General features: G+C 35.4%; 1 protein-coding gene across 1 annotated transcript in view; it reads right to left on the bottom strand.

Annotated features, from left to right (window-relative positions):
• Nucleotides 1-468: 468 nt before the first annotated feature.
• Nucleotides 469-16,525, bottom strand: part of LOC113232066 (synaptic vesicle glycoprotein 2C-like) — a 38,003-nt gene continuing 21,946 nt past the window's right edge. The window contains exons 2-6 of the mRNA XM_026466692.1: nt 14,171-14,224; nt 12,130-12,291; nt 8,950-9,112; nt 2,016-2,137; nt 469-752 (exon numbers count right to left, since the gene is read on the bottom strand). Of these exons, the coding sequence (XP_026322477.1) occupies nt 469-752; nt 2,016-2,137; nt 8,950-9,112; nt 12,130-12,291; nt 14,171-14,224 (785 nt within the window). The remainder of the gene's footprint in view (nt 753-2,015; nt 2,138-8,949; nt 9,113-12,129; nt 12,292-14,170; nt 14,225-16,525) is intronic.

The following is a 16,525-nucleotide window of genomic DNA, read 5'->3' as shown; positions in this document are numbered from 1 at the left end:
ATGGCCTACATTTATTTCTCTCATGAGTTTGGGTGTACTTTGTGGTTGTCTATGTGTGTGTCCATGGCACACGCGATACAGGGTTTCCCTAGTGCGGGGCTATGTTGGGTGTGTGCGTTATTATTATATTATTATTATTTCTGCTGGCAATCAGTAATGTGAGCATTACTGCGTTCCGGTTTACAAAGATAAGAGTACTATGAAATTACAGGCACATGGGACTTGTTAACTTATGTCTCAGGTGACGGGCGCAGTGGTAAAGATAAGATCTTTGCGATTTGAAGCTCTGAGTGGCACTGCAACTGTTATGGATAGGTGTGTCGCTTACCAACAAGCGCACGAAATGTTCATCCCGTCACTTGGTATTATAAAAAAAAATTGGTCTACCGGGAATCGAACCTGGGATCTCAGTAATAGTTCACCACAATGACATCACCAATCCTTTTTGAAATAACTATAAATATCACCTTAAATGAGAAACAAAAAACAATTAATAAAATAATAACTTACGGGATAGTTGTCAGGATCGTCGCCGGTATTCTGATGATAGACCAACTTCAATGCCTTCAAGGCGTCATCGTAATCGCCGACCTCCATCATGAATTTAGGGCTCTCGGGGAAGCTAAAGAGCCAGAATCCGAGCATAAGTGAGGGTACACCACACGCAGCCACGAACCAGTTCCATGAATCGTAGGAGAACCAACCACTCTCTATGCGGATGCCCGTGATGGGGATGATGGCCCACGCAATCACTGTTTAATAAAACTGTAATGAATCACCGTCTCACAGACAATCAATTGAGGTGGAGCCTTTCTACAATGTAAGCCGGCTTTAGGGGAGCTGGTTCCGTTTTCGCGACATCCTTGATTCCATGTAACACTATTTCAGTCTGAGTGTTTTCGAAACTTCCTTAATCATGCTTCTTTAAATTCGTACCCTTGGATTAGTAAGGGCGCGTTCCCATTAAGTCGCAGGGGTTTCCCTCTCACGGTATACACTTTGTTCAAATATCGAACAGAACAAGGTCCGTCTGTGTGTTACATCTATTAAATTTCACTACATTAGTTTGAATCACAATAATTTTGTTGTAGATATCAGTGAAGTTACAACACAAAATTGAGTGCACAGATTGAGTCATTTATTTTTATTTTTATTGATAAACAGACAAAATCCTTATACTTCTTAAAATTATGATGACATGAATTATGGTTGTTTACCATTGTTTTTAAAATATTTTCTTATTATTCAATTTACTGAAATTCCTTTTATTTACAATGATGGTTATTTACGTATAACGTTAAACAATTTATGCGAATTTATTTATCGTTGGACGACTGTCGCGTCTAGTCTGTTCCCATATCGTGTCGTGGACGTTCATTTTATTGTTGTACGACTGTCGTGTCTAGTGTTCCCACTAGTGACGACAATTTATCGATTCACGGCAGCCGCCTAGTGGTTTGCACGGCAGAATCGTTTGAACCTGCGATTGTCTGTCATTACATTTTTATCGTAACGTTTTATTTATCGTCGAACGACTGTCGTTCTAGCTCTTCCCATTGTCACGACAGTCTGTCGTCGTCACGTCAAAAATGTCGTGAACTACAGTTAATTGTGGTGTACTATTATGTAAATAATTTCATTTAAATATACTAGCCACGACACTTTAAAGTGCACGACTATCTGTCGTCACGACATAATGGGAGCGCGCCCTAAGGGCACATTTGATCAATGATCATACATAACAAAAGTTAAACCTCTCTTGTGAAAAGTAGCCTTTTTGCAGAAGTAGCCTTATTATACCACGGGTGGGAATCGTGCTAAAGTGGTTTATTTGTCATAATCCCGTCATGAATATCTTTTATACTGAATTTTGCTATAACATAATCAAATTGTGTTAATAGTTTTTGGTATTTGTTTTTAGTGGAGCTGCAAAATGTTTTTAACATCATTGAAATAATGAACTCTAAATTAGAATTTTTTTATAGGTGATTTAAAAAACGAATTCTAATACTCACAAGGCAGGATGATAACTCCGAGGGTCCAGAACATTTCCATCCAACAGAGGATCTTCTCTCTGTACTTGGTCGCCTGGAATTCTCCGAGATACGGGAAGCAGATGCCCATGGCGCCGGCCACTCTGAAGGCATACACATCAGGTAAGAATTATGCTTACATCTTTCTGTGCTCCGACTTTAAGGCTATCATGAAATAACTTACAAATTAAGCATAAACTTTCTATAACGAATTTTGGTTTATGTTCTTCTATAAACAGAGTTATTAAACAATTTATTTAAAGTTACGAATCTCTACATCTTTCGTGACCCGCTAGCTACCTTTAAAAACAAAATAAAAAATCTTTTTATTCAAAATTTTGACTGACCACTTTGTACCACATTACTCAGGTATTTAAAATTTTATTGTAACGTCGCTACGTTACAATAGAATTTTATTTTATGTTTACTTTTTCTTTTTTAATTGTAGAGATAATTGTAATTATTATTATAAAGTGTAATTGAATAATTAATTTTCATACATTCTTGAATCTGTATAGCGTATTGTCTTTGCCAGTAAATATGGTATATACATTTAAACTTTGTAACTGTAATGAATTATAATTGCTATTGTAGTTTTTGCATTGTGTTAGCTTTCTTACATAATATATAAATAAATAAACTCTTGCATAAGTCTCATGCTAATACCCAGGCTTGAAGAATTAAAAAAAGAGGTATCTAAATCATAAAAGTTTTACAAACGGTAACTTTATAAACTTGTGAACGGTAAAAGCCCAGTAGGAGAACGGTTGCTTTTTATTTGAAGTGTCCAAGACTGGAATCCCTGCGGCATGTCACTTTAATTTCTTTAACTTTGAGCAAGCAAGCTCAAAGAGCTAGCACGAAAAGTTCGTGCACCTGTTAAATCTGGATGTCGAAGAAGATTCACAACTTATGATGTTCTCAGCCCCAATTGGGACAGCATGGCGGCCTAAGCCTAAGTCGTTAAAGGAAACTCATACCCTGCAGTTGGCCTAGATTGATTATGATGTACGCTATGTAAGGTACAGTACAGTACGTGACAGTTTCTGTAACCATAGGTGTGCTCACTAGACCTAAGACTTTAGCGAGTACATACAGAATATTCCGAGTTAATCGTTCGATTCAAATTCAGATACAATATCGTTATCCAACAGCGCTTACGGAGTTAGTCGGTGAAATACATTATTAGAAAAATTAAAATCCTTTTATATACATTTTTAAGACTTTAAAGGCCTACAATTTAGGAATGGATAAGTCTTGCGTTAAAATAAATTAATAAAATTGAACAAAATCCAGATTTTATTTAAAACACTAAGAGATTTCCATAGGTACTTCATTCTTGCTTTGTAAACAATTGGACGTTCGGTAATTTTCTCCTTTGCCGGTCGAAAAGTTCAAGTAATCGTACGGGTGTGACGTCATTTCGGTTCGGTTTCGAATAGGATAGTTTCGCGTTCGATTCGGGTGTTCTGACAATATCAAAATATTTTATGATGCTGCATAATACATGTTCTTTATGATACCAAGTGATGGGAAGAACCAGTCGTAGGTACTTGTTACGCCTGGTGGTAAGAGACGCGCCTGCCATAACAGTTACGTGTGCCATTCAAAGCTTTAAAGATCTGAGGGGACACTGTCACTGTGCCCGTCACTCTTAAACATGAATTTAACAAGTCCCATGTGCCTGTAATTTCACCAGCACCCTTACTCTTTCCAACCGGAACACAAGTAATATTCACATTTCTGCTTGGCGGCAGAAATAGGTAAGGTGCAAGTACTTCCATGGACGAACTCTTTCACAAGGAGCTGGAACTCCTTATATGGTAATGCCTGTTCGTAATGCTGATTAATTTATTCATGTAACCTACAAAGAGTCTTAAATATGTACTTTGTGCAGTATCTTAGTTTCGTTCGACAAAGTAACGGCCAATATATTGTTACACCACCCAGTCTGTCATGTGCTGGCCACACTGCCCAACTATCTCCCGAGTCACTCGGCCCGAACATATTCCATTAAAATGTACTGGGAATTCCCTGGTTCGAGAAGCAGGCGATTAGTGTGGCACATTATAGGCAAGATGGCAATACTCCCCTGAACGAACTCTTTAAAAACGAACTCTATTGCTACTAATATTTTAAGGTATACATATTTTTTAGGTTAGCATCGTAATAATATCTCTGTAGAATGTAGGTAGGTATAAATTTTCTTCTTTTTCTACAATAGCGATATTAAATTCGATCTTTCGCCGAGTTGGTTTTTCAAGAAAATCTGTTAGGAATTAATTTTAATACTTCGGAACTTCGTTCGAACCACTTTTGTACACAGCTGCCTTTTTATAATAAAAAAACGCTGAGTAATTTTGTAAAGTATTCTAAATAATAACTTGTCAACATAACCAAAAGTTGAAATTTTTATACGGGTTAAAATTATTTGATCCTCAAATAAATAATTGATCTATTGTAAATGTGCACTTTTTGAATAAACGATATTTTTAATATGTTTCATATATTAATTGTTCCATCTATCAATTTTTGTTCTACGGATAAAATTATCAATGAACTGCATGCAAGGTAACAAGTAATAAATTCATATTTAGTATTCAGAAATAATATCTGATCCTCTTTTTCTATCATTGGTCTTTTCTTTTAACGATTGATGACAATAACTAGTATATTTTTGGATATTGATCTCCTAATAAATCTTTGTTGTTTGGTTGCGCCTCCATTCAGTAGGTTAGGTTAGTATATGAAAAAGCAGGTAACTTGCTTGCGTTTCTGAACATGCTTTCAGGTCAAATTATATAATATTAGCATACAAATATAATCAACACTTACTTAGTTTTAAAAATAAGTTTCAATTGTATTTAAATTTTGAATGAATTGATGTTTAATTATTTTTATTTTTTCTGAGAGTTCATAACAAACTAGTGGAGTAATTTCACATAAAAATAATTGAATATCAATTCAATAAAAATGACAATGAATAGCGACATCTCTAGCCGGGGCTGGTATCTGTAAAGGTATCTAACTGGGTGACGAAATATCATAGATTTCTCATAGAACAACTTTTTAGCCGTAGCGCCATGGCTAAAAAGTCGTTGTAAAAACCGAATGCACATATACGACGCTAGCACATAGAAAAATTCGTGAGGTATGCTGGTTCGTTCCGTGGCTTAGTTGGTATAGCATCTGACACGGTATGCCAGAAGACGTCGCTTCGAATCAGGCCGGATTTTTTCTGAGTGTTCGATCTTTGTATTAATAATTATAAGTATCATTTGTCTTAGTTTTGAGGTCCAACATGAAACTATCATAGTTAATTTATACTAATCAAACATTTTTTGCGTAGCTCAGAACAGATTAAAATATCGATCGATTTAATTTATTTTATGTCTCAGAGAAAGAGGATCAATCATTAAAAAAGATGACCGTTTAGAATTTTTTGCCTGCTGCTTTTGCAAACTTAAAAAGATCGTTTAAATACATGCCATTTTATATATATCTGAAAGATTAGCGTTGGCAAACGTTTGTTTATATGTTTTCTTATCATTCAATAAAAACTAATCATACTAGCATTTATAAGTAGTTAGTATAGTCAGCTGTGACGAGATTTTCCCGCAACTGCTGATTGCTCTCGTGACGACACTTATTGACACTCGTTAATTCGTGGGAACATTCCTCATAATCCTTGCTATATTATTTGTTTGTTGTTCTTTAACTATGGGATATTCACTAATATTCCATCATGTCATCTTTATATTCGTCATGTACTTACTCCTCTTCGACTAAACCTTATCCAATTTGACTTAAATTGTTACTGATGTTTGCTCTCATTATTTTTGTTACAGGAGTAAATAGGAAGAGGCATAACTTTGTTTATAGGGGAATTTTTGTAGCATTAGAGCACTTTTTGAAAGGGTTCGTCTAGGGAAGTATTGCCACTGTACCTATTTCTGCCGCCAAGCAGTAATGTGAGCAGGGATGCAGGTGCTGATGAATGAAAAACATATACAAGGCACTTAATATTGTGTTTGATACAAATAAACTTTTTGTCAGGGTGCAGTGACAGTGCCTCTAAAATTTTTGCGATTTAATTGCTCTGAGTACCACTGCAACTGCTATGAGTGGAGTGTCACTTATCATGTTATTTGTTTGTTGTCAAAATCTTAATAATTTTTGAAATAAGTAAAACATTTCTATTGCACTTTTGTAAATTAATCTGTGCACCTAGTATACATTTTAAACGTTAACTAATAAATAGTTTTATGCCAGCTGACAGTCGTGGGAAAATGGCAATTAGAACCGATACACCGATAGCATCGAATTGTATATCAACACGTTGGATGCGTTCGAAACACGTGCTAATCCATTGTTCAGAACCGACTGAACACTGAATAGCTTTTTATAATCGTTAATTGACGATGTAGCTGTTAACGTGTTGGTCATTGTACCAGTCACATGTTTCATCTCACAACGATGAGAGCATTTCTAGAGGTTTGTTAATATACAGCGAAATATATGCGGGTACAGTTCGAATATGGTATATTTCGATGTACATCGAACGACACGGGTTCACTCTAATCTACAAGGGGTAAAATATAGCGGGGGTCCAAGGGAGTGGATTACGTTTATTTTATTCGATAAGATACAGCAACAGATTACAGATCAGAATATTGATCAACAAAAACTATTCTATCCATTAATGAATGTTAACCTGCAATCTAATTATAGTTATATACAACACTTTAGTAAAAACATTAGACCTCAGTACCTAGAAGACATTATTAAAATATGCTTAAGAAATAAAAAAAAGAATAAAAGATATAAAAACAAAATGCTTACGTAACGAAATTATGGTGGTGGATTCGAACGTAGGAGATTTCTAAAACGGTTATAACTACCAACAAACAACAAATAATGGTCAGAACAGATATCATTGTAATATCTACACATTCTGGATACGGGTCTCGAGACATTGTTGTTGATGTAGGCCGATGTATGTATACCTGCCTATCCAAAATTTTGTCTTTCCATATCACAGTAGATTTTCTTACATATACGAATTACCTATGAAGTAAACATTTCACAATAAACAAGATATGGAGCTATATTCGGTTACATAAATGTATAAAACTTAACATGTATTATTTTTTTTAAAGTTTTTCACATTACAGTCAAAGTTATCAAAGTTTGTTAGCTGTCAAAGACACATTCAAAGTTCATGAGTTTGCTCAAAATTCCATATTAGGGGGACAATGTAAAACATAAAATAAGGTCGTGGTCGAGACATTCAGTTTAGGAGCCTCTGGTGTACATTGATAGATTTCGCGAACCCTATAAATATAAACCTATTAAAGATAAGATATGTGTTTAGTACATACAAGATGCGACCGACCTCTTTCATCGTCCTTCTACCTTTTAATCGCCCTTTTCTCTGGTTCCTGGCCACTTACTTTTGAAATTTTGAATCGTTCTCTAATTCTTTTTCGTTCTTATTTCAACGTGTCCTTTAATCATGTAAACCTAATTGCTTATAAAGCAGCAATATATATACGAATACAGGCCTATTTGGAGTAAGTGTCTACTTTATAATCACCCATAAGCACATCCGTATGTAATTTAAGTTAGGGAGAGTTTTATAAGTATTGTACCTAACGACTTCAATCTATTGACAAGAACATTCACAGCAACTATAGGTTCCAAAACAAAAAACATAACACAGTCACTTTTGATAGGGTTTTGTTTTAGTGTTGCATTTTGTCGAAGAGTATATATACCACAATACCGTAGTACCTTGAATTGACGTAACAGTCTCTATACCTTTTGGGAATGAGCTAGAGGCAGATCATATTGAGTGTTTACCAATAATATTTATCCATAATTGGGAATATTTAATTTTATTTTGCTTTAGACCCAGGGGTCTTCCGCTTCCTATTTATAATTATTATATTACTAAAAAGAAAAACATATTAAGTAAAAGAAAAAATACAGTCGAGTTTTTAATTAATAAATATATAAATAATAAAATAAATTATTGATGTTGTGTTATGTACTTTTATTTGCTGAAATGCAAAGATCTTTAGACCATGCAGCCTAGTCAAGAACATAGATGTCCTTGAGCCTAGTCTTTTTTTATATTTTTTAAATGTAATTAGGTGGTAACCTTAGTAATTATTATGATCATATTATACGTACTCTGTTATTGTGTAGTCAGAACACTCTGTTTCTTATTTCGATTTATGTTTTGTCTTGTTTTAACACATGCAAATCGAGATGGATAGTGTGCAATTTTGTATACTATGTCGCGATGATCAAATATTACAACGCACAAATTAATCAAAAACCACAATATTACTTACCGAATTAATGTAAGTAATTTCATATATTCATACAATAAGTCAAATAGCGAAATGTGAGCAATACAGCGATGTAAATTAATTTTCAAAGATGATCGCGTATGCGTCCGCCATCTTGGATGTTTGAGAACCAACTAAATTATGTGCAGCTTCTTCACCGTACATCAGTGAAACACATCGTGTGTATGGAACGTCGCATCTAGTACGCTAGTACACAGATATCGTTGATTCCTTCCCCTTTCCTTACCTTTTCTTTATTTCTACCTCTACAATAAAAATCTTGCAATAAAAATTATGTGGACCAAGCCTTCTCTTCAATTTAGCGAAGGCTAGGCTATCTATCTGAACCAATTCGAGATATCTGCGAACACGGTAGTGTAATTACGGCCTGCATTCCTGCAAATACAGGAGTATCTACATTTCAGTAACGATGGTTACAATGTGGGCCAGTTCGAGTCTGGCACACATTGTAGCTGTCATTACGGAATCGTTGTTAACAACGCAGTTCGATCTTCATTAGGATTAACCCTAGTTGTAAAACATATAAGTAAATAACTTACGCAAAGCCGTTGACGAACCGGCAAGCCATGAAGATGGGCAGGATCTGGACGAACGAGGACAAGATGCCGATGAAACCGTCAAGCAGCAGTGTGGAGACCAGCACTATCTTGCGGCCTTTCGTATCAGCCAGGCAACCCCAGAAGTATGAACCGATTACCATACCTGAACACAGATTGAATGTGATATTATTATAAATGTTTTTTTTTTGGCTAAAGGATACAATCGCTATCTTAAACTACGTAAGAACTAAATTAAAACAACTAAATTAATTAAAACTACGGAAGAAAGTTTCAGAACACCCACATCAGAACAAATTTAGAAAAGCTCATTTCTCAAATTGGTCATACCAGGAATCGAACCAGGGACATCCACATCCAACGCTTACAGTACAAACCGTTAGGCTACTGTGGTATTCTGTTGTCATTGAATTAATATAACGTTGTTTACATCCAGGTGAACCGACCAGGTGGTCCACGGGCATGAAGCGCGTTGTCTTAATTACACAAAATAGATTTTGACAGTTCATAGCGGCCACGGTGTTGAGGTTGCTTTTGTCAAATCTGCCATTTATTTCAAGACAAAATCATCATGGCAAGTTACAGCGTCCAGCAACACGTGCAAATGACAAAAATTGATTATCAAAATGGATGTTCTATTGTTTCAAAGATACGCGTATTGCGCCCATTTTACGGTTTACGTGGTCGTCCTTCTTAGTCGACTATTCAAAGTTTGGTAGCCAAATTCGATTCGACGCAAAATCTGCCGAAAACATCGCCACTGTTCGTGGGAGACCCGAGACAGGCTATAAGGCTCGCATCATTGCCACAATAGAACACCCATTTTCATAATAAATGTTTATCATTCTCACGTGTTGCTCGACGCTGTAACCTGCTATGATGATCTGTCTTTAGTGAGTAAATAATAAACAACAGTTTTGATAAAAGTAACCTCTTCTACATGGACACTATTAACTAGTGTTAACTATCAAAATCTATCCGTCCTTGATGGAAAAGTCCGTACATGTATGTACAAAGACGAAGAAACCCATTTCCCAAGTCCTAAATTTTCTAGAGACAATAGTTTCTTTGTTCAGCTAAAATGTTTGTTTTTCTCAAAAAAAGACGTAACGTTAAAACCTGCGCTTGAGTAAACACTAGAGGAAATTTTCTGAATTTCACCTTGTTATTGGCATTGAAATCTCGGCTTTACTACAACTAATTTAAGCAGAACTCTGTTACTTAGAAAACATCGTATCTTGTAAAGAAAAAACATTTACAATCGCTTTAATTTAGAGCTCTTCTTACAGTAGCAATTCTTAGCCCGCACTTCGGAATTAGCGTGAACTTATATGTAGGTATTGTGTGGCCCATTGGTTCTACACATGTTAAAATCAGGTGTTCTATGCTCATTAGTTTAGTTTAATCTTCAAGTTTTTCAATTTTTTATGTCAATAATAAACTTTTCGTATCCGAGAGTTTTTTCACTGATGTTAAAACTACCTATTTTAAGACTTCAATTCGTACTTGACATTAATCGATATTGATATAGGGTGCATGAAAAGAGCCTCCCCGTATGACGTACCATTCTTTTCTGTACGCCTGACGCGTTCGGGGTCAGCGAGTACTTTATGCCTATTGGCAAATTCTTTTACCACGATGGTAAGCATACCACGTGTATGCCATCGATACGCTAAGAAGAAGAAAAAAAATACCGATAGAAATTTTATTAGTTAAAAAGATACCACGTACCAACCGTACCACCACGACTCCATGAGAATCATACGGAAAAGAGTTAAGAGACGATACTACCTTAGTTCGAATTCAAATTTTTCCTTTATTAATACAGTTAATTTGCCTTGAGTTGAGCGGTAGCGACGCGGGCTTTATTTCAAAATTTATTTATTTGCAAACGGCTTTAATTTCGTTTCAAAAATATATATCGTATACTTATTTGTTCTATTTAGTCCAGTTGATATAAAAAAAACATTCGTAAATGTAAATACTGAATATAACAGTTTTCTGGTGAAATTTCGAGGTAAGTTTGTTTTCTTTTCTATCACGAAATTTTTTAGGTATCCTGTTTTCACACCGTATAGTAATCAGGGTGTACATGGTGTACACCCTCAATTTTACTTATATCTTTTTCAAAGTGATTGATACAACAACTTTCATTGTTATGCTTACTCTTAAGAAATGATACTATTTTTTCGAATATTAATTCAGTATATTTGTTTTTATTTTTCAAACAAACCACCGTTTCGGGCCCTTTACGGGTCATATAGTCTCAACTGACTCAGCCGTGATATATTACAGTTTCATTACACATAGGAATGTGTAACAATCGCGAAAACCTAGAACTCGATGACAAACACTTATTTTAATCGTTCATTAATTTTAGATATAATACATTTTATGATACAGATATTTTTGGTATCTTTGAACAGATCCACAACAAACTATTAAGTATTAATGATGCGGCTTAGTGGCCTAGGCCAGGCATAGTCTTCCTGCGAAGCTTTTTATTTTCCAGGGGAAAATCCGTCGTGAATACCACCGCGTCCACTGTGTGAGACTCTTACTCACTAAAAAACCGGGGCTGTGGCCACGTGGTTTACGATCCACGGCCTCGTCTGCGGTTGTCCGCCACCGAGGACCCACCCCTGGGGATCACCATTCCCCCTCCGTCGTTAGTGGTATGCCTCCCAGGGTTCACTCTCAGGGCGGCAGTTGGCGGGCATAAGCCAGCCGCCTGCGCCCCAAGCGTTTGCGGCGCATAGGATGAGAGGAAGTCTTCCTCTCGCTCCCGTTCCGCTGCCTCCTTCCACGATATTGCATCAGTGCAGAAAGAGGTCACCGCACTCCACGCCGTCTCGCTACCGATCATAGATCGAACCACGGTTGGCAGGGAGAGGTCGTGTCCTACAAACTATTAAGTAGTAATGATGCGGCTTAGTGGCCTAGTTGGCAGAGTTTTCCAGCGAAACCTAGGGTTGCGAATTCATATCCCGGTTAATTAGAGTTCTAAGTACAAAGCTTAAACATCTATGATTTAATTAATCTTTTTTGGTTCAAAATATGTCTATTTTCTTCTTAAATCTATAAGCCATATTAGTCTATGTTATTACCATTTAAGTGTAGTATTAGATACTCATCCCAAAATAAATAGAAAAAAATACATACCTAACATAGGAGCGGCAGTAAGCCATCCCTTATCAGCAGATGTCATGCGAAAATCGCACGTCGCAGATGGCAATACGAACGATACGATGGTGATGCCGATGGCCGTGTTTGCATAGATCAACCCCGTGATGGCCAGTAGGCAGAAGTGGAACCGGCCAAAACCTGACAATCAGACAACATTGTAATTCAACAAGTAACCGGAAAGGTTAAGCACGTACGGTCAATTGAAAGGAAACAAAATGAAATTCGTCATTGTCAATTTGTTATTGAAATATAGGTAATACTGATTTAAAGTGTACTTAGAAAGGGACTGTGGACGGAAATATAATAGTAATAATAACAGTTAACCTGTACATAGTCCCACTGCGGGACACAGGCCGCCTCTTTTTAATTCCAACTTACAACTTATAGATTTAAATTTTCAACAAGGACATAATGGTAATGATGTTTATATACTAGTTTCAAATTGCATAATAGTTTTTGATCAATCAAACATTTTTTACGATTACTGAAAATGCAATGTGGTTCGAATTATGTACCCGGGAGTGTACTCGCTGTCTTTTACTGGGACACCTCTACCGTGTCAAACTAGAACACTGTAATATATACAACAGCATTTTGAGAAAAAGTGATGTAAAGGATCTTACGGTTTTTTGTGATTTTTGAGGTTAATGACATAAAAAGATATATTTAACAAACGTACATTATCCATTAAAGAAATATAGCTACTACAAATTTACTTTGGGAAATAAGGTATTTGTATGGAAAAACGATAAATTTATTTCCGCTTGATGACCCGCAAGATTATTGTTATTATGAAATTACAAAAACACTGTATGAGCCTTGCATTGCTTTGGTTTAACACTACAGACCTGACTGCCGCTTTTGCTTAAACTCGCATTTGTCATACTGGCCCGTTAAAATCTAATTACTTTAAACTTGAGCTTGTTAACCCGTTCATAGACAATACCGTTAAATTAAATATCAGTATGTGATACTACAGAGCACCCTTATTATCTCTGCAAATTCGTCTTAACACTAATTTTTGGGGTTAGTTCGTTATGCCCCTGTATGCCCCAGATTTTAATAAATTTTGGATCAACATTGTTTGTCAGATATATATTAAGTACTGTTAACAAGTAAAATGTTTCTGAATTTAATAATTTTATTTATATGTGCATGTGTGTAACATTTATGGCTTATATGTTGTTTTAAACTTGTATTGGTAAAATAGTATCTACCTACTAAAATGCTAATTATTCATTAACTTGTGAAAATAATAAAAGAAAACCTTAATTAAAATGATGACTATTAATAAATATTTGTCAGTTGCCAAAATTAGCACTGCTAAAGTTCATGTCATTTCAAATATTTTCATAGTGGCTAACATTACATACCTATCCAATTCTTTTTTTTTTTTTGTAAAAGAATTTTGATATTTGCCAGTACATTTTATTCAAAATAGCTTTGAATTACATTTATTACGAATTACATCGTACCTATCCCAAATCGGGGGCATACACCACGGGGGCATACCAAACCGGGGGCATAAGGAACGGACCATAATTGTTGAGTATTATATATACGAAATGGCGAAGATAAACAAAACGTAAGCAGTATAACAATGACTCACCGAATCCAATAGAGAGACGCATGCAATATACAAACCAGACGTTGACAATTTGCCAAATATTAAACGACTTATACAGTATTATAGAGTGCAATGTTAATTTCTACAGTCGAGTTTGATATTTTTATCGACAACTGTAAGTGTTATTTTCGTACAAATGATTATTAATAGTAAGGTTTTTCTCTCGAATATGATAAAGGCAGTGTCAATTTTACACGGGTCTTGATTATATTGAATTCGAGTAAATAACAATAACGCCTTGCATTGTCTCATATCGCGCCACCATTGTATGTACTTGTCTTATTTTCAGTGTGATATTAATATTGTCGAGAGTTATAACCATTTTATAGCATTGTATTTATATTTAAATAAAATACGTTGTTGGAGAAATAATTTGAATGAGAGACTCACCTGTCGCAGAGATCGCTGTCTCGTAATCTGCCCCATGTTCTAAGAAGTCTAAACCTGTAATTAAATTGTTATATACATCAGTATCTATGTTTAACATACGAAATATTTATATACTTTGTTTATTTATTTCACCATTACACTCAACTAAAACAATAGGTTTGCCTTCACTTTTACTTTCTTTAATAATTTGCAATTCCAATGTCATTTTGTTTACATTACTACTACTTATGGTAAATTAAGTATTTATGAAACGATAGTCTACTAGTTTTTGCAAACGACGTCCAATTGTTAAATATTTTTTTAAAGACAAAGAAAGCTATGTACCACATCGTAATGTGTCTTCATGCAACAGCAACAAAACAAATGTATGTAATTGGCACCTTACTTTGGCATGCGTTTGAACACATATTAATGATATATTATATCTAACATTCACGCTAATTACAACTGTAGCATATGCATTATATGATTGAAAATTGTGTGTATGTATTGTGTTTGACAGTTGAGATGCATTCCAGGATAGGTAGTTTGAAATACTTGTAGTGTATTGTCAGTAAGGCAATGCGTTTTAGTATTAAAAGACAGAGAAATCTACCCTCATTAACGGACTAACGAAGTAGGGTTGCCATTACAAAATTATTTATTCTTGACAGAAAGTACGACATTTAAATTGTATTTTTTTGTTTATTTAAGATAGTTTTTTCTAATTTACAAAGTGTCAGTCAGTCATTCCGAATAGATTAATCAATATAACAATTTGCTTCCTTTGATCTTGGGGCAGTTAAAACAATTTTACATAAGTACATCTAACCGAGCCAAATCGTAGTTTAATATACGGTATATGGTTTATATCCTCCACAGCAACATATACTGTTGTATTTGACCTCCATCTCACCTAAAGAAAAGTGACGATGAGGTCGACAATGGAGCATGTACTCCTAAATAACGCTTATTCTTTCTCGCCTTCAAAAGGCCCAAGTTACAGTATACAGAGAATCTGCGGATCGGGAATTCCACTCCATAGCTGTTCGTCCTATAAATGTAAGTGGAAGCAAAACGTTTCGTGTGAATCCTTACAATATCCACAACATAGGGGTGGAACCCTAGCCTACGTCTGATCCGGCGACGATGGAAAGGGGAAGGCGGAATTAAATCATGCTATTCCATTACATATTTTCCGTGGTATATTTACAATTGGGGTAAGATTATCCTCCATATGTTTGACAAGCTATAATATTTAGGAAATGAAACAATTTCAGAGAAATATTTGTATGGCCTACTTTATTTCTCTCGTGAGTTTGGGTGTAATTTGTGGTTGTCTATGTGAGTGTCCATGGAACCTGGGATACAGGGTTTCCCTATTGCGGGTTTATGAATGTGTGCGCGTTACTATATTATTATTATCATTATACGACTGATAGACTGTTAAGCGTGATTATGGGATCTGTAAAGGGCTCGAAACGATGGCTTGTTTGAAAAAACAAATATACGCGATTTAGAAAAAATAGTTTAATTTCCTATTTATAACAATCGCGAAAACCTCAGGGCTATATAACGTTATTATTTCTTAGAACAACTCATTAATACATCTGAAATTTGTTTCTGTGTATTTAGCACGATGAATTGTTTTTAGTTTACTATTACGCGTTATAATCATTAACAAACATCATAATTACTGAACAACGTTGTTTATTTTGTCGTTTTACCTGATAATATGACTAACTGTGACTTGCAGAAAAGATTATTAAAATTAACATGTTATTATTGTAATCAACTATAATAAAGTCCTTTACTGTGTCAAAGTAAAACTAGAGATATCATGTTACTTAATGAAGCATTCAAGTAAATGGACGTGTACGCAATGGCCGTAAATTGTCGGTTAAAGAACGTCAATCGACGAACAAGTCGTGCGCTTGATGGTAAACGACACACCTGTCCATAGCAGTTGCAATGCCATTCAAAGCTTTAAACAGCAAACGTCTGAGGGATGCTGCCACCATGCACGTCACCATGAGACATGAGTTGTTAAATCCCATGTTATCTGTAGGTTCACCAGCACCCTTAGCCTTTAAAACCGAAACGCAGTAAATAAAGCATTATTGCTTGGCGGTAGTAGTTCACTGGACGAACCCTTTTTTACAAGTTGCTCTACTGTTGCAAAATATTCCTACTGCTGTTACAAAAAGGTGCAACCAGTATTTTACCCGATGACTGCATTCGTAATAACAAGCTTAAAAAAATTGTGAATGCGAAATAAAACGTTGGTTCGTCAATTTTCCCGTACAAGATCTCATCGATTGGTGGTGCCATTGCACCAATTCTATAAGCGTCTAATTTGAATTGTAATTTGAATAT

This window comes from Hyposmocoma kahamanoa, unplaced genomic scaffold (assembly GCF_003589595.1).
Source record: "Hyposmocoma kahamanoa isolate Upper Pololo Valley unplaced genomic scaffold, ASM358959v1 66, whole genome shotgun sequence".
NCBI classification, from domain to species: Eukaryota; Metazoa; Arthropoda; class Insecta; order Lepidoptera; family Cosmopterigidae; genus Hyposmocoma; species Hyposmocoma kahamanoa.
This window is presented reverse-complemented; position numbering and strand designations above follow the sequence as displayed.